Source organism: Gymnoscopelus microlampas (assembly GCF_963454915.1).
Source record: "Gymnoscopelus microlampas genome assembly, chromosome: 10".
Lineage (NCBI taxonomy): Eukaryota > Metazoa > Chordata > Actinopteri > Myctophiformes > Myctophidae > Gymnoscopelus > Gymnoscopelus microlampas.
Window position 1 is genome coordinate 15,885,684 of NC_139947.1, and position 24,928 is coordinate 15,910,611.

Sequence of the window (24,928 nt, forward strand, 5' to 3'; positions counted from 1 at the left end):
ATATATAGCCAGCAGAGGGCAACGTTATGCTTGGAAAGTTTGGGAACAAAGTATTTATTTTGCCTTTTCTTTCTTCTTTCTTTCTTTTTTGCTTTCCACACTTGCCCACCAGCAGGGTGATACTTTATTAAATATTATTTTTCAGTGCCTTTCAAATTATTGAGTCTGGTACTGGAGGGATAAAACTCAACCCCTCATGCCCTTTGCACTTTATAAATCACTCTCTGGATGAGAGTGTCTGCTTTAATGCCTAAATTGTAAATGTCACAGGCAAATCACTAGATTAGTTGCTTAGAAGTGGTATTTTCCTCTCATGTTGATAGCAATCTTCAAAAAAGTCCAAAGCTGGCTAAAATGGCCAACACTTTGAACGAATATGTCTTTCTAAATGTCAAGTAAAAGAAGCAAGTATTAGAAATATTAGATTTTTCTCAACCAAACATTCTTCTAAGTGATTAATATGCATTCCAACGCTTGTAACTTTAGTAAAGTTATGAGTGGGGCATTTGCATAGTTACTGTGGATGATGCTGCATTAGTTATTGTGAAAATGTCTTTTGTCTTCATTTTTTTCTTTCCTTTTTTCTTTTTATGCTTTCATATATAAGCATACATATTTGTATATTATTTCTGTAGTTTGTGTTTTTTGTTATTTTTCTCACTTTGATTCTCTTTGAATACACTTTTGTTATGTTCATTTGTCTTATTTGTTCTGATAAAAGTAAAACTCAAATAAAGTGTTGATCATAACAAAAATGTGGGGCAGTATACATTAGTTGTCTGCAAGGTGACACTGTAATAATAGTCTACATTAATACACTTATCGATTAAACCCTAACATAGCCCATGCATCTGCAAGCTCAAAATACCTCACATTGAAAAGCCTTGTGAGCTTAGTAGATCAGCCATGTTTGAAACAAATTCTACAACAGTTTAGATTTTTTGTTCAAAATATGGACGTCAAGGTGAAAGTGGTTAAACTAATTAAAACGAATTAATCAGAAACAGACACTTGTGGATCCCAATGGGTAACAGGATACCCACCCCCCCCAAAAAAAAGTAAAGTAAAGTATACATGATTAGAACATGCTTAAATATTATAAAATATATCGAGAATTAAGGTCTAATATTTCTACACTTGCTACAAATTGCTACAAAACCTGTATATCCAGTCATTTTGGGCCATAAACAAGAAGTTGAAGTGCATGTTCACATCATGTATTCTTTACATTACTTAAGATTATTTTTCAAATATTTATTTCTATTTTGGACAAAAAAAAGACAATTTTACATCAAGGTGCCCAGTTGTCCCTAAGTGCCCACATATCCTGTATCCCCTCAATGCTCTGGTCATGCACTGGATGGTGGATTGGCGCCCCCTACTGGTTTTCAGCTGTAGCGACCAAGAAGCCGCAAACCCCAGGAACTGAAAGAAGAAGCGATGGAAGTTTGTCCTCCGCGGCTTCCCGTCGGCAGTGAGCCGACCGTCGGGTCTTTGTTTGATTGACAACTTAAAGTGAAGGATAAGTTCAAACATCACAAAATAACGAGTGATGATCGCGTTTCCTGACTTTCCGTTCATCACGTGCAGACAGGAGGAGAGCCACTGATCACTGATCCACTGGACCGAACAGAACTGAACACAACCCGCCGACATTTGACTGTCATATGTTTACTTGTTGAACATTACTATACTCACAGGACACAGCCATTGCATTTGTATGCAACAACAGGTAGGTCATCTAATGCTAAAGCCACTAGGTTTTCTGACTGTATATTATAGCCATAACTAGTGTTCGTCATGTGTTGGGTGTTTATTTGACATAGTTTGATTATTTTTCATTTATTGAACCTGTCTGATATTTTTATTTAACCACGCTCATTGGTGATGCATGTTGGAAAGTGCTCTGTGCTCGCCAAATAAAAACAATCAATCATTCAAACTAAATCAACCTAACGGGCATGTCATAATAGGTGAAACTAGACAAACAAACATTTGGCGAAACTATAGGCAAACATTTGGCTACAATAGACAAACATTTGGCGAAAAGCGTGTATAGCTTGGCTATTGACGTACAATGAAGTGTTTTATGGGTTGAAGTGGTTAAACAACAAAGTTGCCTTGTGTTGTGGAGAATCGCACTCCAGCATCAACAATACATTCCAGTCAAGATCTCCATCTAGGTGTTCTACAACAGGTGTCCCACCCTGGGAGTATAGAGAATAGCCTATAATGATCTTGTCAGATCGTATTGTGTATGAATGTATGGCTGCAGTGACAGAAAAAGAAAGGCAATCGTGTCCAGTAGCAGAGCAGAGGGATGTCCCATCATGTGTAACCTTACACTGTCATGTTGCAGGATATAACTCACACATCTGCTAATGTCCCACATCAGGTCTCCTGTGTACACGCCCCCCCCCCCTCCTCTCTGTGTGCCATGAGGCACTGACTGCACCCTGGGGACAGACTGACTGACTGCACCCTGGGGAGTGGGACAGACAAGCCACCATGGCAGAGCTGGAGATTGACCAGTCCAATCTGCCACGCGTCCAGGAAGGTAACCACACACACACACACACACACACACACACACACACACACACACACACACACACACACACACACACACACACACACACACACACACACACACACACTCACACACACACTCAGGCTGACTGATGTGATATTTATAGAAAATAAGTGTAATGTATTACAGATGCGTGGCTGGTACTAATTTAGCCAAAAGCAAAGTACAGTTAGACTAGGGGCGTAACAGTATTGAATTTCACAGTCTGGTATCTATCTACTTTGCCGTAATGCCACTGTGTGGGTTAGTTCATGGTATACTTTAGGCCCAAATCTTTCTTCCCCTTTTAATTAAACATAGTATGGCCCATTGAGTAAACAGACAAACAAGCATTTTTCTTTTAAGAAAAATATTGCTTGATGGAATTGAAATGCGTGTCTGTGTGTTTAGCTGAAAATGCTCATGCATGAGCACTATAACATTTACACACAAATATTTAACGCAAGGGTATTCATACTGCGACTACAGTATTACATGGAAAGGCTTACGGTTCAGAACCGTGGTTGCTGGATAATACTGTGGTTATACACAGTTAACAGTCTTCTATAGACGTGAGTGTGCATGTGTGTGTCCATAAAGAGATCGGCATCCTAGAACTTTGTCACTTAGTGTCACATGCAGCTGGTAATGACTGGCCTTGGTTCTCCAGCAGTTTTGTGTGACCTTGTCTGTCTGTCTCTGTGGTGAAGTAAGTAGTTTGTATCCAGCCGGGGATAAGCAGCATGTCTGGACAAGAGTGACTGGAGATAAGTATAAGTCTCACCAGAGTAGAGACGGACCGCTGTCCCCTGAAAAGACAATGTGTCAAAGCCCAGTCTGTGGGGAGCGCCAGCTTGCTTGCGCATGTGGCATCATGCTTTTGTGCAGATTAGAAGGAATGCGATGGAACACCCAGATATAGACGCCACCATGAGGAACTTGAGGAAGAGGATGGTCATCAAGGGATGATTGTTTATGCACAAACTTTTGTTGAGTTCATTCAGATCCCGTTTAGAGATGGAATGTAGTTTACCACAAGAACCCTAGTGTGCCTATGCTGGGGACAAAATGTTTGTGAAAATAGCAGATCTACAAGCTCACAACGCATTGCGGTGTGATTTTTTTTTAGCGAGCTTGTAGATATGCTATTATTGGTGAATAGATGTGGTGTACAGGGAAACAAGGAGGGGGCCTAGTAGGCTAGGATAGACCCCTGGGGTACTAAGGGCAATGAAGTATATAGGGTTTCAAATTTGACCGCTTCTTTTTTACATTAAATGAAAAACGGAGGGAAAAAATTACTTCCTTCATACAGTACGTAGAAAAACATTTTTAGACCACCAGAAACAACTTCCAGAAATGTTATGTGAAATTGCTTTAACAGCTTAGTTGTGAGTTTGAATTTAGACTGCAGTTAGAGACTCATGTTAAGTTTGTGGCGTGGGTACGATGCTCGTTTTTACTCTATGCTTTGTAAAAACAGGTTAATGACGAGTGAGCGTGGTAGCAGTAGGTCTGCATGTATTTTATGATGGGCTATAATTCTCCCTTCTGCTCTCGTTTCCATAGACAAAGGGCACACTGTGTGGCTTTGCATTGTCATGCTTTATTAAACAGAGAGGACAGTGAACAAACAAAAGCAGCCGTGCCCCACATTCGACCCGCTCTAAACTGCTCAATTAAGGCAACGCACAAATAAGATATGTCTGATAGTCGCTGTCATTTAGGCAGTTTTCCTCTCTACGATCTGTTCTCACCCACTAGATGTGTCAGCGTTGCGTGTGCCTTTTGTCCCTCCTTAACTGTACTCAATAACGCTTGGCTTTATTTATCTTAACGTACATCCCGCCGCCGGTGTTTATGTTTCGGTTTCCCACAGGGCTGGTGTTTCTCCTCGCATGCTTGCCTCGTTCCCAAATTCTTGGCCAAATCAACATGCTTTGTTTTCACCCGTCTTATCGGTTCCTGTTTTTTTTTCTCTCTCTCTCTCCCTCTCTTCCTTTGGCTACTCCTGATATAGCCTGACATGCCGAGGGAATGCAGCTCCCCAAAGGAACTAACCCCCCCCCCCCACCCCAATTCCTAACTTGACTCTCAACCAGTGACCCAGAGAGAAGTCCCGTTTGCTCCTCACTCACCTCTCACCGTGACTGGCTCTCAGGACCGGTCCTGTTTTTAACCACGTTAACCTGGGCATCCCTGTCCCTTTCCTTTTGATTCTATTTTGATGTGGTGTTTATCTAGCCCTGGCTTCATCTTGGTGAAAGGTCTTGCTTAACAGGCCTTTCAGTAATGGAGCAGCTTCGTTTTGATTCAGATTACTTTCTCTACTGTCTTTTGTGTGAACTCTGGGAACTTCAGAACTATAATAAACAGATTGTGGAAAAGAAAAAAACCTGGGCATCCCTATTTTGAGCATGTCATTATAGGCGAACATTCTCAAAAATAGCCTAGGCCTCCCCTCTATGGCTAAAAGTGATACATATTATACGCCGGTGGTGCTCAGATAAAATAGCTCTACAAGCTTACACAAAAAGTGTAAGCTTGTCTCGTGTCGCACCTCGACACGGGAGATTTATTTTCGACGTATCACAGTGTCAAAGCATACATTGTTAAACAGCAGCAGTGTGTGTTTCACAGTGGTGAGAAGAACCTCACACTGAACACTTTGAGCAGGAAGGCAGCGAGCTGCTGCAGCAGAGACCTTTTGTGGGAAAGACGGAGCAGCGGGAGGAGAAACAGCGTGGGCCGCTGGTGAGGCGATTTTGGCTGAAAATAGAACCTGTGTCATTTTGTCCTCCTCCTCCAGCGGGCGGCTCTCTTTTTGGCAGCCACTCGCCACCGCTGCTCTCCAAGTGGCTCGCTTGATAAAAGAGAAATACCTCTGTCTGGGTTTCATCTGTTCTCTCTCTCTCTCGCACTGGATAGCTGAGACACTTTGCACTTGAAATGTTTGCCGTAACATTTTCTTTTTAAAGTTAGTTTTTCATTGAAGAGAGACATTAAACGTAGGGCTGCACAATTAATCAAATTCTAATCAGGATCACAATATTGGCTTCCCACAATTAAATTAACATGATATTTAAAATGTGTGACGCATTATGAGCTTGTAGATTGGCTATGTTCAGCACGCGAAACTGTCTTACGACAAAGTATCAGTCAAAATGTATGTCAACTAGTGAGGTTCAGCAGTTTTATTCACATCCATCAAGCAGGTGCAATTAATGTTGTGAAATACTTTGTTTTGCTCATAGGAGATGCACTGGAGTGAATACAAAACACAGTGTTTAAGTCTGCAAAGATGTGTTTATTAGAAGGAGCATGTAAAAGTGAAAGCATTGCTCTGTTGATTTCATTTAGTGTTAAGTTTTGGTATTTATTATGGAGGACCCGTTTTATTTAGATCCAAACCTACATTAGCAGGGATGACAATAGCACAACATGAATGTAAAAGCAGTGATATGCTTGTGTAAAAAAAAACTCACTAAACTCAGTGAATTATCGTGATCTCAATATTGGTAAAAATAATCGTGATAATCATTTTGGCCATAACCGTGCAGCCCTAATTAAACGAGAGAGAGAGAGAGAGAGCCAGGAAGTGACGCGCAGCAAATGGTCCGCCCGGCCCAGGAGTCCAAAAGGGGACTCTATTTGGTATACTCCCTAATCACTTGGCACCCCCGCTGTTCCATTTTCTAACTGTTTTTCTGGACAGTGTACACACACATGCACGAGCGCGCACGCACATACACTTGACACTGAAGCTTACTTTCTATTTAATTTTATCAACAAAAGAAGCATGCTCTGTCGGGGCCTGGGTTCTGAGTATGACCCAGAGCCAAATGTTGAACTTGTGCAAAACAATAGGACCGGTCCTGACCCTACCCCCTACTCATCTGCCAAGTTTGATCCAATTTGGAATAGAACTGTTTGATTTATTGCTGTGACGGGCAAACAGAGAGGAGTGATTACAATACACCCTCTCTGCTTGGCGACGGCCGACGGGGCAGAAATATTCTAGAGCCGTCTAGATTTTATCGGCCGATATTGGCCTATCACAGATATCGGTATGTTGTCCAATATGCGCTGATATGAAAACCTTTTCTTTTGCAGAACATAACTAGCCTGATTATCTGACTGAAGCGAGCAGTCCACTCAGTGAGTGGGCGAAGTCTATGGTCTGGAGCCAGGCTAGAACATAATACTTATTTATATGATTAAATTCCCATCATTTTGGACAACCAATGTTTTATTGTTGAACCGTAAATTGTCCAGCCTACATTACATATCTTTGTCACAAGCGTTTGAAAACGACATCCAGTATGAGTGCTGCAGTAAAATATTCACACTCCATTCTCCAGTTCATGGTGTCATTTTGTCCCCATTGACCAGGAATGGCTTGGCTCCAGACAGTGGTGGACTCTTAGGAGGGGTTAAGGAGGTCAGAGAGATAAGTGTTAGCTGTGGTGTGTTTTGTTGACTCTTGTGACCTGGAGGGCATGCAGGTCATGACTTCCTGCTCTTAAACCCGACCTTTAACCTCTCTCTGAATCTGCAACATTCAGCTGCTACTGTTGGAAAACAAAAAACATTGCCATCCAGTCAGTGGATGCTACTATTGCTGCTGTCTGTACCTCTCCATTAGTTTGATACATCATAGGCCTGGACCTTTTGGAATAAAACTGATATCATGGAAGGGCTGGATGATATGGACAAAATCAAATATAATATATTTTTGAATACTGTGTACCTCAATATCGATATTGTGACGATAGTATCTTATTATGACCATAATATGTTTTTAAAAGATTGCAAATCTACAAGCTCACAATGTGCCGCGAGCTTATACATCTACTATTTAAGGTGTTTTTGAATTTTTTAATAAAGCATAAAATAAGAATTAAGTGTCTAAAACCAGGAAAAGGCAACACGTATGCCATATCACGATATTATGATACCTAGTCTCGTATCACGATATCGATATATTGACATATTGCCCAGCACTACTGCATATGGCGGTATCACTGGCGCTAACTGTATACAGTATATCACAGCATATTCCTATATTAATGCCATTTGAAGTGGTAAAGCTCTGGTATAGCAAATGCATAGCAGCTATTATGGTACTCTTAAATGTATTACCACCAGGACATATTTCACATAGTATAGTGGTATTTGAAGACTTTTTTTTTTGTGTGCAAAACTGTAAATAAAAGAAGAAAAATAAACTTTTTCTCAAGTAACTTCCATCTCTGAAGAACACTTTATTCGTTGTATGAGGAAGTATATAGGGCTTAAGTGGTTAAGTAGCTTACAGTAGGATTCTCAAGGAACTACAGTAAAGGAGAACACACTGGGCCAAGATAGCAGCCCCGAGTGCCTCAAAACCTGTTTAGCAGCCATAATAACAACAGTGTGTCTATCCCCGCCCTCCCTGCATGCCTTTAGAAGACAAGTAATGTGACCGTCGTTTGAAAGCAGCTCCAAAGAACAGGTCAAAGCCACACACACACACACACACACACACACACACACACACACACACACACACACACACACACACACACACACACACACACACACACACACACACACACACACACACACACACACACACACACACACACACACGTTACACGCACACACGTCACACACATACACACTCCTTTCTCAGCTGTGAATGAGTCCAGTAAAATGTCTGTTGTTATGATTCGCTGTCATTGTGTCCGGTCAGATTAGGGTGTCGTTTTTTGTCCAGCCAGGTTGGGGATCTGTTTAGTGGCCGGCCGGCCTCTTAAGCTGCACAGCAGGCGTAAGTGCATGTCTGGCCTAGCGAGGGTTAATGCCCATTGTAGTCGGACTTAAAGATCACCCTGTGTAGCTAAAACCCTTGGATTATGCTGTGGGGGTTCCTCCCTCCGAGTATGATGAAGTTTGGTTGTTGTGAACCAGTGCAGGCTGCCTATTTACGGTAATAACTAGTTTTGTGATTAAAAATGTTTTTTTTTTGGTACAATCTGTATGGTAGAATGTATGGTAGGGTTAGGGTTAGTATAGGAATATAGTGTAACTGACGCAACTTCTGGTTGTAGTAGTTGGCCTACCTGCTCCTATATTGAGAAATGATTTATATATCCTGTGGTCGGATAGGACCACAACTGGTAGACAACCAGTGGTGCATTAAGCTCAAATTACAATATATCCTCTGCCCAAGTTACGGGCTTTCTGTATTAGCGGATGAATTAACGGATTGCAGCTTTAAAACCATTCTGTTCTGTTCCGTTCTGTGCATGCTGAGAAGGATTTGGCCAGAAAGTCACCCTCACCACAGTGTTTTAGGGTACCGGATTCCCTCCCTTCCCTGTTGACACTGGGACAAAGAGGAGACATCCTCAGTTGGACTGGCTGGTCGGTTTGTGTAAATGTTGATCATTATCGGCCGGGGGAGGGCAGAACGACGGGCCAGTCAACATTTAGGAGACGGAAGTGTGCAAGGAAAGGAGAGGTGGGTCGCGGGTGCAAAAGTGAGAGTTGCAAGTCATCAGCTTGATGCTGATAATTATGCCTCCACAGACAAAAGCCTCTCTTCTCAGATCGGCTCCGCATTAAGGGGCGATTATCAGGACGCCAGGTGCTTTTAATTGGCCCAACTTCTAGGCTGTAGGATCCCCTCGACGACAATCGACTCCTAAGCGATGTCTCCGGTCTCGCTAATGGCATTTTGAAAGTATACCCTATAAACCCTATAAAACCAATCCTAAGTACATTCTGTGATTACAGCGATACACAAGACCGAGTAATGACTGATATAGTGTATACTCCGTAGTATAAATCACCCTTAAAAGAGGCTCGATGGGCGTCTGCTCCAAATGGAGGAAATGGAGAAAGTTAAGTGAGTTACTGTGTTGCCGACCATCTGTCAAACATGGGATGTTTATTTTCTACCGAGGAACCTTTTGAGTTTGTTTAACAGACTCCACCACAGGCTCACTGTCTGCAGTGGGCAGAGCCATTAAGGGCTCCTGTAAACACACGAGCATGTTTAGATGTTAGCAGGACCGTTTGAGCTGCGCTAAAGTGGTCACAGGGCTGCTGTCGTTCAGTGTCGTATGATGTCACTCTTACTTTAGAATAGATTAACCACTTTCAACCTGGCCTACCTAATTTGGGCATGTCAATATAGGTGAAAATATTCCAAAATGTTAGTAGCAAAAATAGCCATTGTACTGTACAAGCTCACAATGCGTCAATTGCCTCTCCTCGCTATTTTTGAAAAGTTTTGAAATGATAAAATAGGGCTTAAAGAGGGATGAAACCCTAAGCTGATTTTGTAGTTTGTTTTCCAGTTCAGGTTACAAACTACAGCAGTAGCAAGATGGCAGCAGCTAGACAGCAGCAGCTAATCTAATTAATAATGGGTGTATTAGATTTAGGTATGTCAGTACTGTCTATGCTTGCACATTGGCACACATACCTCTGCTGGTCACACCTAAATGTAACACACCCATTATTAATTAGTTTTTAATCTGCTGTAGTTTTTAAACCTGAACTGGATAACAAACTACAAAATCCTCCTAGGGTTTCATGTCCCGTTTAAGTGGTTTAACAAACCTGTCTCTGCTTGGATTTCTTTTTTGTCATTTTATAAAAATAACCCCTCGCATCTGGGAAGACGTTCCTCTTTGTCACACTGGTTTATCTTTCTGTCTTTGTCATCATCTTGTTTCTGGGGACAGCTCGCTGGAGGAGGACGGTGTAGGGGCCGGTTTAATGGCATGAAACTGCGGTGGCTTTTTACCTTTTTATCCAGCAGGTGGTTAGTCTGGAAGTCTGCTGAGGGACTGCTGAACCACAGAGACGGATGATTTGTGTTCAAAAGCGATTTTGCAGACACTCCTGCAGTGTTTCCCAAAATATAGAGCCATCCATTTAGGGTCACGGACCAGTTTTGATGGGTCACGAGTAAACGTATCAAAGAAAAAATAACACACATCCTCCGTTTTTGGTGCTGAGACAAACTGCAAAAACAGAATAATGAAAAACAAGAGGGGGCTCGCAACTCACTTTTAAATGCTCCAATTTTTATTCACAGCAGCATGGAGCATTTAAAGAGTGAGTTGCGAGCCCCCTCTCTTGTTTTTTACGAGTAAACATATCCCGAGTAAACATATCCCATTTGTATAACATTTCCAAAAGATTTTCAGAAATACCCCCCCCAAAACAACAACAAAATATTAAATGATGGGAACTTGTGAGCGTCTGAGCATTGGGCATACTGTACGCACGTGACTAATTCAAAATGTATTTTTGTACGTTTCAGTGGGGAAACGCCATAGTTCTGTTTTTGGTCTAGAGCTGAAAACGTTTCGGAACCCCTGCTCTAGAGGTTTGTCCACATTGTAAACACTTTAGTGCACTGGCTTCCCAGCACAAAGTACTTTGCTGCATGTGGTCATTTCCTAAACTTTGCATCTTAATTTGGTAGTCACAGTGACCGCATTTGCAATGGGAAGAAAGCGTAATGCACTTCTCAGATTCTTGCAAGGCCACAAAAGTGAGATTTGAAATGTCATAAAACAGGAAAACTATAGCCAGATTGGCACTGGAATGGACAGTTGAAGGCTAGTGTGAGACACACACACACACACACACACACACACACACACACACACACACACACACACACACACACACACACACACACACACACACACACACACACACACACAGAGCAATGTCTGCAGACTGCAGCTTCTGTCACAATTACGGGTGTTGTTTGGATAAAGTGAAGCCGCTACGTTCTTGGACTCTGTTGAAGAGACCAGAATAGCAGCACGTGGTTCAGGAAACACTCTCCGCACTGTTGAGATGATGAGTATAGTTTCTAAACACAATTTTTTAAAGTTAAAATTACATCAAATGTGGTGGATGGCTCCTCTGTTGTTTATAGCATATTCGTGGATGCTTTTTACTGCCTGTCTGTCTGTCTGTATGTCTGCTATAAACAGAGAGAGTATAGGACAGTGGGACGGTTCTCCGTGGTTCCTCATTGTGTACCCCCCCTTGCCCCCCCCCCCCCCCCCCATAGAGAACGCTGCCAAAACCTTATCAGCCCTCTCACACATACTCCCTGCTCTGGTCTGTGCTGTTGGTTGATGCCACAGAGCAGTGATTCTCAACCTTTTTAATTTTCAAGGACCTCCAGTTTGATATGTATTAGATTACGGACTTCCCCCCAGAGTTGATTTTACACTCCTAGAGTGTTCAATACAAAATGGAATCAAAAGGATTTTGTTTTGTTAGGATTAGGAGTCCATTTCATTCCATGAGTCTCTAAAGACCCATTCAGTCCCCAGAGAACTCTCCCCCTGGGGGTCCACGAACCCCATGTTGAGAACCACTGTCATAGAGGACATTCGTGGTTGTTATTATCGCTGGTTTCAACATTAAGCTAAACAATGTAATAGATATTATTTGTTTTGCTAAACATGGGTTGCATATCTGAATCTGATTGATTAACAACATTTGTACTCTTTAGGATTTTACTGTGGAACTTGAGATCAAGGAAGGTAGTTTCGTTGTTAAGACCGAGTCATGGCAGTGAAAGCGTAGACATCCGTAGATTTGAGCTGGGATTTGATAACAGTCAGTCGACCCCTTTCCGAGGAGTGCAGGCTGCATTCTGGATAGAGAACTAACATGTACTGAGTGTCTCGCCTGATATTATCTAATATTTGCCTATAATCAATATTATTCAGTATTGAATTTATTGACGTAATATTCCTCTAAAATAAAATATACTGGTCAATGGTGCAGTTACATGTACATAGCGTTTCTCCAAAGTGCTTAGTTTACACTGGCCACAGTTACATGGACACTCATGTATTCATTCAGAATGAATTCATTCCGAATGAACTCATTCTGAATAGAGGAATCTGATCCACTCACCTGTTTACATGGGACCTGAATAAAAGTATTCCTCGTTTACACGACCAAAGCATTCATTCAGAATATAACTTTTGACATGCGCAAAGTGGTTCCCGCCTACGCCCGGGCATGGACCAGGGGCCACTACCCGGAGCAGAGCTTCCCCTGGTGGGCATGGGAGGAGGCAATAGCCCCCTTGTGCCTCCGCGGCGGCGGAGGTCTATCGGTCGTAGGCAGGCCGGTAAGCAACGCACCGACTCCTGGCCAGGCAGCGTTGTATGCGGTGCAAGCCTGTGTTCCTTTGTCATCGCCGTTTTAATGCAAAAGTAGCAGATCTACAAGTTCAGACCAGTTTCTTTTTTTGTATTGGTACCAGACACGGTAAAACGTAGGCTAGCCTATAGTATTTGTCACATTTCTCATGTAGGTACCGTACGATGATGTCATCGCGCATTCGCACATGGTCATTATAATAATAAAGAGAGAGAGAGAGAGAGAGAGAGAGAGAGAGAGAGAGAGAGAGAGAGAGAGAGAGAGAGAGAGAGAGAGAGAGAGAGAGAGAGAGAGAGAGAGAGAGAGAGAGAGAGAGAGAGAGAGAGAGAGAGAGAGAGAGAGAGAGAGAGAGAGAGAGAGAGAGAGAGAGAGAGAGAGAGAGAGAGAGAGAGGAGAGGGAGAGGGAGAGGGAGAGAGGGAGAGGGAGAGGGAGAGGGAGAGGGAGAGAGAGAGGGAGAGAGAGACACACTACAGTCTATGATCAATGCGTTTCTGCGTTTACGTGTGGATAGGGATTTAAAAAAAAAAATCTTTGTCATGTGGCCAGGGATTCTTTTTAAAAACTGAGGACTAAAATACCTGTTTAGAAAAAGATCCCAGCAATCCTCAGAGCGTCCGTTCTCCTGGACAAGTCTGGGCTTAACCATTACAGGCTTATTAAATGACGCTATTAGAATCATTAATTTTATCCCGCAGGAGCGAGTGCTTCTCAGCACCAACCGTGGCTGAATTAGAGATTTGATAGGTCATTTTTGGACAATTCTGACAGCCCTACTAAGCACAGACATGCGCAAAGGAATGCATGTATTCCAAACGGACAGGAGCGTTTGGAATAAAGTGTTTACATGGTCAATTCCGATTGATTTAACCCGATTCAAACGGTCTATACCACCCCTCCTATTTCGAATGAAAATGCATTCGGGTCAGACTGGAATGGAATATTCTATTCCAATTGGGGTGTTTACATGAGCAAATCTATTCGGAATGAATTCATCCATTCATCCATTCCGAATAGAAGTGTATTCATTCCGAATACAACTGTCCATGTAACTGTGGCCAATGTGTATTATATTCACCCATTCATACACTGACGGCAGATGCAACCATGCAAGGTACAGGTACCAATCTACTCATCAGGAGCAATTAGGGGTTAAGTGTCTTGATCTCAAGGACACTTTGATAGTAAGCCAATCATCTGTATCATTTGGCCTGTAACCAAACCATTTCCAAATGACAGACGATACGTTCCTATTTTTGGATCTACATTTAATTTTATCTCGTTCACATCTCTGTTTCTCCGCCATGTCGTCTATAAGTGCTCTCACTACTCTGTGCAGCATGTGTGTGGAGTCTTTGCCCCTTTCATGTTATCCACTGTGTGCGCGCGCACACACACACACACACACACACACACACACACACACACACACACACAAACACACAGGATGGAGTGTTTCCGTGGACAGAAAGCAAGTGCAATAGAATGTGAACACTTTTAAGCTTGACCCTAATAAAACTCATTATGACCATTTCCATATTGAGCATTTAATGAGATATCGATTGAATCGAGGTTCGTGACATATCATCCAGCACTATAGGTAATGTAACTAAGCACATCCATGTAAGGCTTTGAAATGTAATCAGAAAAAGATCTGAAAATCTATTCTAAAACACAGGCAACCATTGGAGAGAGGCCAGGATGGGTGTGATGAGGTTGTTAGAAGCCTATCTGCTGCATTTTGGAGTAGCCTGGAGGTGAATGGGTTTCTGCGAAAGTCCAGGGTACAAAGAATTACAATAATCTATCCGAGACAAGATGAAAGCATGGTTGACCTTCTCAAGGTCTGTAGAGGATAAACAGGAGTGAGGACTTGATTGCAGACATGTTCCTGAGCTGGATGAAACTGGATTGAATGAACCTGAGTACCTGATCACCTGGCTGGCTTATTGAAACAAAACTTTACACCCAGGTCACAAGCAGCATGACAGAAATCTGAGCTATTATTATTATTATTATTATTTTTATTATTATTGTTATTATGTGAAGTTGTGTGCTCTTCTGCTCTTTTTTCAGTGTGTCAGTGTTTCGCTGTGTTGGAGGATGGTGTGTTGGCACATAGCCTGCAGGAACAGGAGAGTAAGTATCATGTTAAACACAGTTTAAAGACTAATATATTACTTCAATGGAATACGTGCTCTGCATTCCAGTGTGTCTACTGTAACTTACATTCAGTCCCTTCTATTATATATATGAAAAAAATAATCTCACAATCGGTTATTTTAATTGTTTTATAGTTTCATTCATTTGTGATATACTGCACTGACATGCATGGACATGAGATGCCTCTGTACTTGGTGCGCTCTTATTTCCCCCTACACCAAACTCCTTCACCAAAAATAGCTGATCTACAAGCTCACAGCGCGTTGCAGAATGTGTTCTCTCCAGGATAGGGATGGTAGGGTTTAAGTAGTCCAGACACGGAGAGTGTAAAAGAAACGCATAATAAAAGGACATTTGAATGTTATAAAAGGAAGAAAAAATAAGTTAAAATAAGACAGAAAAATTAGAGAATAAAATTACAGTGCAGAAGAAATGATTAAAAGGACAGTCAGACATGACTGATGTCACAGGCTAGACCACATGATGTCTGAGATACACATGGAAGCCACGGCGTTCCCATGTGGATCCTGAGATCTTTGTTTTGTTTAAGTTGTCTCAAGTATATCTTGTGTTGTACTGCTTGAATGTGTCCTTATATTATCATCACTTTTCCCAAATACAACAGTTAGGAGTTTTTTTTTTTTTTTAGCACTTTTATTTATATTTTCATACATTCTGTAATCATATTGTGGGCATACAAAAAACATAAAAACAGACAAAAACAAAAACATAAACAAAAACAAAAACAAAAAGAACAATTGCATCACTTATTCGACATCATCAGACATTCAACGAAATATTTACAAAGACATCACAGGCACAGGCAATCAAAGGTCATTGTTCCAATTTCCAGCAGTACCAATCGTCCATAAACAGCCTTCAGGACAGACCACCAAATCTGTCTACAGTATCAAGTCCAGTCAATTTGACATTAAGGGGGGACAGAATCCTTAATCAGTCTTGGCAGCTGCAGCACTACCGGTGTCCATCTGATATTGAAAAACTCTGTCCTCATATGTAGTCTAGCTGTAATGCTTTCCATCATGTATATGCTTATTAACCTGTCCCTCCATTGCTGGATAGTTGGTGGCTTCACATTTCTCCAAGACACAGTAATCATTTTTTTGGCGATCAACAGCAACACCCCAAGCAGATATGTCTGGTTCTTGGTCACTATTCCGCCCGGAATCTCACCAAGTATGAAGAACTCAGGCTCAAAAGGAATGTCAACTTCCATAATTTGTTTAATCTCGCCTTGAATTTCCCTCCAAAATGTTTGTATTTTTGGACAATCCCAAAATATGTGGGTATGATCCCCTATCTTCCCACATTCTCTCCAACATAGTTCTGAAGTGTTGCTGTATTTCGCTAACATTTGGGGAGTCTTAAACACTCGCATTTTTGTTTTCCATTCAAACTCTCTCCAAGTAGGACTGCTTGTTAGTTTATGACCATTAAGGCATGATTTTTCCCAATTGTTGTCAGTCATACAGATGTTCATTTCTAGTTCCCACTTCTGTTTAATATCTAGAGTATTTCCCATAACATTGTCTTGGAGCCACCTATATAGATGAGATATCAAATTCTTTGTTATATCTCCATCCATTGTTAACATAAATATTTTTTCTAGATTTGAAGGCAATTTACAGATCTGCTCCCAATTTGTATTTGTTTGTAAGTAGTGTCTTAATTGAAGAAATCTAAAGAAGTCCATCCCTGACAAGCCAAATTCTTGCTGAAGCTGCATATATGATTTCAGAGTTTCCCCTGAAAAAAGCTGATCTACAATGATTAGCCCCTTGTTTGCCCATCTACTGAAACCGATATCTAATGATCTTGGCTCAAAATCTGGAATGGCTGCTATCTTCATCACTCTGGATATGGAATTAAAGAGATGTAATTTCTTTTTTATAGACAACCATGTTTTTACAGTGAATGTAATCCACTCATTATCTATTTTAATTTTCTTCCATTGTTCTTGGCTTACAAATGGCAGCCCCTCCAATGGAATATTGGGACAAGCATTCTGTTCTATGCTCACCCAGCCTGTTTCCATATCATTAGTTATCCAAGCTATCACGGTCCTAAGCTGTGCTGCCCAATAATAATACTGAATATTGGGCAAATTCAGGCCTCCAGCTTTTTTGGACAGCAAAAGTGTTTTGAGTCTTACCCTAGGCTTTTTGTTTTGCCAAATAAATCTTGATAACAGTTTATCTATGTTTTTAAATGTCCCCATTGGTACCCCTACTGGCAATGCCTGAAACAAAAACAATAACCTAGGTAAAACATTCATTCGTATCGTTTCAATCCTGCCTATCAGTGACAGTGGTAAAATTTCCCATCTAAGTAAGTCATCTTTTATCTTTTTCAATAGTTTGCCATAATTAGCTTCGTACAGGCCTGAAAAAGAGGGGGTGATAACAATTCCCAAATATCTAAAGCCCTCTCTGGACCAATGGAACCGAACTTTGTCATCCAGTTGTGGTGGCCAAGTACCTGACAACATCATTGCTCCCGATTTTGAGTCATTAGTTTGATATCCAGATATTACTCCGTATTCTGTTAGGACTTCTAGTATGTTGGGTATCGAAATAATAGGGTCCATTACATATAAAAGTACGTCGTCCGCGAATAAGGATATCTTGTGTTCCTCCCCTCTATCATCTCTAATACCTTTTATCTGCTCTGATTGTCTAATGAGCTCTGCCAATGGCTCCAGACTTAAATCGAAGAGCAAAGGAGAAAGACTGTCCCCCTGCCGAACACCACGTTTCAAGCCAAAGAAATTGGAGCAAAAACCATTCACTCTGACCCTTGACCTTGGATTTAAATAAATGACTTTAACCCATTTTATGAATGTGGGATGAAAACCCATCCTGTCCAGTGTATGGTAGAGATATTCCAGATCCAGAACATCGAAAGCCTTGCGTGCATCTAGACTAAGTAGCATGGAGGTCTGACCTCTCTTTTTTGCACATGACATAATGTTAAGGGTACGCCTGATGTTGTTTGCACCCTGTCTTCCTGGTATGAATCCTGTTTGGTCAGGTGAAATCAACTGTGTCACAACCTTTTGGATTCTTTTGGATAATATGGCAGTAAGTATCTTTTGATCATTGCATAGGAGACTTATTGGCCTATATCCCTCACACTTGGTAGGATCCTTACCCTCTTTATGAATAACCGAAATTATGGCTTCTGCCCATGACCCAGGAGGAATTCCTTCAGTCAGAGCGTAGTTAAAAACTCTAGCTAAAATCGGAGAGAGCTCTTCTACAAAACATTTGTAGAATTCAGCCGGTAGTCCATCTGTACCTGGTGACTTGTTGTTTTTTAATTTTTTAATCAATTCTTTTATTTCACCCACTTCTATATTTCTTATCATATTAGTTGCGTCTGCGTTGAAAATAGTTGGTAAGTTCAATTTTGAAAAGAAAGAATTTAACTTCTCATCTTTATCTATTACTACTGGAGATTCATATAGCTCTTCATAAAATGATGCAAATGCTCCTGCTATTTCTCTTGGTTTAACTACTAATTTTTTTGAGGCAGGGTGAAAGACCTTGGAAACCACACGGTTGGCTTGCTCCTTGCGTAGTTGAAATGCCAGAAGGCGACTGGCTCTGTTCCCTCTCTCATAATATTTTTGATTAGAAAATCTCAGGGATCCTTCCGCCTTATATGTCAAGAGCTTCTCCAATTCGTGTCTTTTTTGTTTCAAGTCAGTCAACAGTGCATCATTCATCCTATTATTTTTATGCTCCGACTCTAGTATCCTTATCTTGTTCTCTAATTCTTTTTGTTCCTTCAGCCTGTTCTTTTTTATTCTACTTGATATTTCAATCATTTTACCTCGAAAAATAGATTTGGCCCCATCCCATAAAATGGATGGATTAACTTCCCCATTGTCATTTATATCAAAATACTCTCCCATACATTTTTTGATTTCGTCAGTCACCAGAGAGTCATTCAGTAAAGAGATATTTGCCCTCCAATATTTAAAACACTTTTCTACTCCTAAATCAAAAGTGAGGATCACAGGTGCATGGTCGCTAATTGTTATTGAGTCTATAGAGCAGTCTATGACTTTATACAAAAATTGTTTTGGGACAAAGAACATATCTATACGCGAATAACTTTTATGCATATTGCTGAAAAAACTGAAGTCCCTCACCCTTGGGTTTTTATGTCTCCAAGGGTCCGCCAGCCCCAACTCTCCCAGGATAATATTTAACATTTTAGATTTTTGGGGTTGTTTGCGCTCAGGTGGTGATCTGTCATGCCTCCCTTCAAGTACGGCATTCCAGTCCCCCCCTAAAATTATCATACCTTTTGCATTTTTTGCAATTAAGTTAGCAATCTCTCTAAAGAAAGTGGGGTCATCTTCCGTTGGAGCATAGACATTCAGCATAGATATATCACTTCCATCTATTGCACCTGTGATCATGATGTATCTACCTGCTGTATCCTGGATCACTTTTTCTGCAGAAAAGGTTACACTTCGACCGACCAAAATTGCCACTCCTCTCTTCTTACCAAAGGAGGCGCCAAACACCTGTCCCACCCACTCTCTCCTAAGCTTTTTGACTTCACTTTCCACCAAATGAGTTTCTTGTAACATTGCAATTCCACAACCCAGATTTTTAAGTTGGGCAAGAACTTTTTTCCTCTTGATTGGATGGTTAAGGCCATGTACATTGTAGCTTACTATTTTTAATTTAGTCATTACCCTTCAGAAGATATATTAATACCTGACTGTAACAATTCTTTCTCATTTGATTTACCTGTATCTGTCTGTCATACCTCACAAAAAACATAAACCATGGTGATGCCTTGATGTTGTTCCACAAATACAAACACATAAAAAATACAAAATTTGCCCATGTTCTTACAGTAACGACCCCGGGGGACAAAGGGGTTCGAACAAAAGGAACTGACCATAAAGAAAAATAGACCCTGCACTCAGACAGCATGGTGTCTGGACAGACCTCTGGGACCTGGTCCCAGGCTGCAGCACAAAAACTAGCAGCTAAGCGAACTAAAGTGTTCGGCTTTGGTTACCCAATACCCGAAAGGGGAAACAAAAGTTTAAGAGCAACTCAGGCTCCTACAGAATCTGTATTAATCTTAAAAAGTTAAGATTACAGCGGTATTCCTCTGTCTAGTCCGCGTCCCACTGAGCACCGGCGCCGCCCGCCACGAGGAGGCGGCCCCCAGACCCGCAGACGAGGCAAAAGCGACGCTCTGCAAGCCCAGCAGCCACCCCCCCCCGGCGCCCGGCACCGCCACACAGCAAAACACGAGCCAGACCCAACAGTAATTTTTGAATGCGAACAAGTCATCCATTACAAAAAATATTATAAAGAAAATGATCCGATGATGGGAAAGAAAGAGAGAATGGGAAAGAGAGATGAAGAGAGAGAAGAAAAAAAAAAAGGAGAGAAAAATGGGTTAAATAAATAATGATAATAAAATAGTAAAAAAGGGTAATAATAATGATAGTTATTAAAGGAAGGGAAAAGAATAACAAAAAACTAGATAATAGAAAATAAACTTAATCTTGACATGTATATTTCCAGACACACCTCATTGACTATGCACAAGATCAAATACCCATATACGTTTGTCATGACCATATACATTATATACACACCCTCAAAGTACTCCATATTAAGGATATAATAATGAAACAAAATGAGAAAAAAGAAAAAGAGAAAGAGAAAAAACAGCACCTTAGACCCTATAGTCAAATATAAAATGATTTTGTTTAAATAATATGTCTAATAGAAAAAATAAATAAAACAAGGTAAAGAAAGGGATCGAAATAGAACTTGTACTCATAGTGTTGAACCTTAGGCAAAAGAGATGAAAGGAAAACATTCTGTCTACCCCCACCACTGCCTAAAAGGCAGCCTCACAATAAATGAATACACATATAGAACACTTGTGAGAGCAGACTTGGTGTATGCACCATATACTAGGCTAGTTAGATTTCACCTCAATACTCAGGATACATTCATTAAACTTCATCATCTTGAGCCGATGTAAGGCTCTGGTCTTCAGCCCCGGCCAGGTCTGGGGGCGGGGCCGCAGCGGCTCCCGTTGTGTTGACTATAGACTTGGCATAATCCATGGCTTCTGTTGCATCTAAGAACTTTTTCTCCACGTTGTTGTGCGTGAGAACGAAGGTGGCTGGGTGTTTTATTCCATACCTCACATCACGCCGATCTTTCAACAGCAATCTGACGGCTGTGAAGGCGCCTCTGGCTTTAGCGATGCTTGCTGGATAATCCGGGAATACTGAGATGGTCTTGCCGTTGTAGTGTAGCCGCCGTCCGTCTCTAGCCATCTTCAGAATGTCCTCCGCGTCTCCCTCATTGTGCAGCTTGGCAATGATCATCCGCGGTTTATCTCCTGGCTTCTTCTTTGTCAGACTTCGATGTGATCTGTCGACACGGACATCTCTTCCCAATTTAAAAACTTCCTTAAGCAGTTTAGAGATCGCCTGGGGAGAGCTCGAATCTGGCAGCTCCTCGACGTTGCATATACGTACATTCCCACGTCTCATCCTCGAGTCCATGTCCAAGCATTTCGCATTCATGAGATCGATTTGTTTCTCAAGCACGTTTACGGTATCTTGGAGTACAGCAACTTCATCTGACCACTTTGTTAGACCTCCCTCAACGTCATTGATAGTAGATTTCACTGAGTCGAGTTCTGCACGAAACGCACTATTGCCGTTTGTAATTTCCGCTTTGATTTCCTGCATTTCTTTTCTCAGATTTTCAAAGTCGTCGGCCAAAGCACTCTTCAACTCTTGCCTTAGCACCGTGGATATATCACTTCTCAAGGATGCAATGATATCTGCTTTTAGCGCCATGCTATCATTAGCCAAACTTTCCCCAGCCATGGGCACGCTGGGCTCAGTCTGTGTGTCGTTGTCCCCTGCACTAGACTCCGAGGAGGCGTCAGGGTGAACAGGCCTTGAATTCACCGGCATGAATTTGTATTTTCTCAAATCATACGCCATCCACCCGACACTTCTTTTTGCCACAAACTGAGCCCTAATCTGTTGGTGACTTGTTCACAAAATCACAGCATTCAAAACGCCGCCGAAATATAGTTTTAAATTAGACTCTGTAGGAGCTCTGATAAGCACGTCTTACTCCATGCGTTGCTCAAGAGCGCCCCTCAGTTAGGAGGTTTTTGACCATTAATGTGGAGATAGTAGTTTTGTCCATCATTGATTAGAATGATGAAGTCAGACAGAGAAAAAGTTTGACGATCCAATGGAGTTAGGACAGGGGTGGGCAACTTTGATGATGGAGAGGGACACTATATTTCCACACTCACTCCAGGTGGCCACATTGCATATTGTTGTTGTCGGGCAGAAACCTCTTATTATCATATTGTAACTTTTTTTTTCTTAAATGATGCCGTACTTCATCATTCTATTACTGTACTGTATGTCACACAAAAGTAGCAAAAATAGCTACTTTAGCCATAGACCCGTTTTGAGCTTGTAGATCTGCTATTTTAGCTTTTTTGGAGTTGGAATCCTGAATTATATTTTGGTATTTTTTAATTGGAATCCTGAAAAGTAACGTTTTTATTTGATTTCAAATGCATTTAGTTATACTTAAGTTAACTTTATGAACTTAAATACAAATACATTGGACATAAAAAATAATTGCATGTTAGGAATTGTAAAAGCTGAAATCAATAATATATCAGTATTCCGATATTAACCTGCGGGCCGCATTAAGTGAAGGTGAGGGCCGCATGTGGCCCCCGGACCGCCAGTTGCCCATCTATGAGTTAGGAGGTAGAAGTTATTTTTTATACTTTTCATTGTTTCAATATTTGTAAAAAAAAACACACACAGACATAATAAGGGTGTTCAATAGCACTGATATATTCAAAAAAATAATAAAAATAAAAAAGTTGAAAAATTGAGATATTTGGTTTCTGCCCGACAGCAACGAATCATGTCATATAAGATAGAATAATGTATCTTTGTTTGTGCTCTGGGCTCTAAAGTTAACGGCTTGACCCTGTGTTATCATAGTTGAACAGTACTACACCACCAACATCCAGAAGAACCAGCTGGTCCAGAATGATATCCGTGTAGCCAAGAGGCTGCAGCATGAAGAGGAGGAGCAGGGAGCCCAGGAGACAGCCTTCCATAGACAGACCTCCAGACAGCTGTATGTACTGTATGGACACACACACACACACACACACACACACACACACACACACACACACACACACACACACACACACACACACACACACACACACACACACACACACACACACACTTCACATATTTCTGCAACATGTCCACTCTCCTGGATAACCCGGCCTGGATACGTAATGTAAAATAATAAAGGGGAGAAAAGTCTGGGAATTTTAATTTGCGGGGTGGTTCTTCATTGGGGAGAGAGGGAGGGAGGGATGGATGACTCCCCCTCATCCATCTATCACGTAGACTGTATGTACAAATCAGCGTGACTCATGGAGAAGTTTAGGCAAGGTTTTGGTGTTTTTTTAATGAAAAAGGGTGTGAACCGTGTTACTAGACAATGCAAACTGTCCCCATTCTTTGTCTTCTCTCACACACATTTTATGTGGAATGCTCTTAGTTGTGGAATGCACGCATACTGCACAAGCCAGAGAGTTTACTAAACACTCACACTTTAAAACATAATCAAACTGTTTGAGTACATTATGCGTACGAGCCTGCTGTCTCCTGTCATTTCCTGCAGAGAGGAGCAGGATTCCGAGTATGCACGTTTAATCCAGGAGGAGATCCAGCGGTGCGCTGAGGAGGCGCGCAGGAGGGAGTGTGAGGATGAGGTGAGCTGTTATCTTATGCCACGACAAACCCGGATGAGCCATGATAACGACACAACAAAAGCAGTAAAATGTGTGGAAAACAGACAGGATGTATTTGTTTATTTATAAGGATCCCCATTAGCTGACGCCTTAAAGGACAACTTTAGTTTTTTACAACCAAGGTTTATGTTTTAGATTGTAATTAAAGTAAATAAAAGATGAGTGTTAAAAAATTTAAATGTACTGCTTTCTATAGTTTTAGCAATTTTCGCTGTCTTTTTTACAGTGGGCGGGGGCATTCTGTCCGGTGGCTAAATATGTATTTTTTTACATAATAACCCGCCGTTTTCTTTATTATTATTTACAGTAGCTCTTCTAGCCCCCAATAACTCACACCTGGCCATCAAAGACCACAGGACCTTTTTTATTGTGTAAAAAAAGACATTTAGCCACCGGACAGAATGCCCCCGCCCACTGTAAAAAATATCATGAAAATTGCTAAAACTATAAAAAACAGTAAATGAAAAAAAAATAACACGCATATTTTATTTACTTTAATTACAAGCTAAAATATAAACCTTGGTTGTAAAAAAACAAAGTTGTCCTTTAACGTCAGCTAGACATTAATATACATTAACAACAATAGAACATATCACAGTGTATTGCAAAGAAATACAAAAAAATACATTTGACAAAAGTCAAGTATCACATAAAAAGGGGTCAAGATTCAAATATTTTATTTATGACAGTGAAATGTTGGTGTGGACAGACTCCACCAGACTGTGCCAACAACGGTATAATAAAATACTGCAAGATAAGACAAGTTCTAATACAATTAGTAATAAAAAATAGAAAAATGTAGGGAATTTAAGTAACCCTAGTGAAAGTGTGCAAAAAAACTCCACCAATATACACAGACATTGGTGTATAGAATGACCCAAAAATGTCGAGTTCTAAATTGCACTTTCCCTGGGTTACTGAGGAAGGATGTATAACTATATGTTGCAGCCAAAAATAAAATATACAAAATATAGAAATGTACAGAATATAAATGGATAACCTAAGATATACAGAATATACGTACATATTCTTGCAGCAGAAGCATGAATAAGTTGGCACCTAAAGTATGTCATAGTGCAAACAGAAGTTTTAAA

At 41.0% G+C, this 24,928-nt stretch overlaps 1 protein-coding gene across 2 annotated transcripts in view; it reads left to right on the forward strand.

Moving 5' to 3' along the window:
- The first annotated feature begins 1,468 nt into the window (after positions 1-1,468).
- The window catches only part of ccdc187 (coiled-coil domain containing 187), a 40,069-nt gene continuing 16,609 nt past the window's right edge, over positions 1,469-24,928 (forward strand). Inside the window, exons 1-5 of one of the 2 annotated variants that reach the window (XM_084068383.1) lie at positions 1,469-1,732; positions 2,396-2,557; positions 14,844-14,906; positions 23,002-23,140; positions 23,705-23,795. In XM_084068383.1, the coding sequence (XP_083924509.1) occupies positions 2,509-2,557; positions 14,844-14,906; positions 23,002-23,140; positions 23,705-23,795 (342 nt within the window). In that variant the 5' untranslated portion in view covers positions 1,469-1,732; positions 2,396-2,508. The remainder of the gene's footprint in view (positions 1,733-2,395; positions 2,558-14,843; positions 14,907-23,001; positions 23,141-23,704; positions 23,796-24,928) is intronic. The other variant, XM_084068384.1, reaches the window with a different exon arrangement.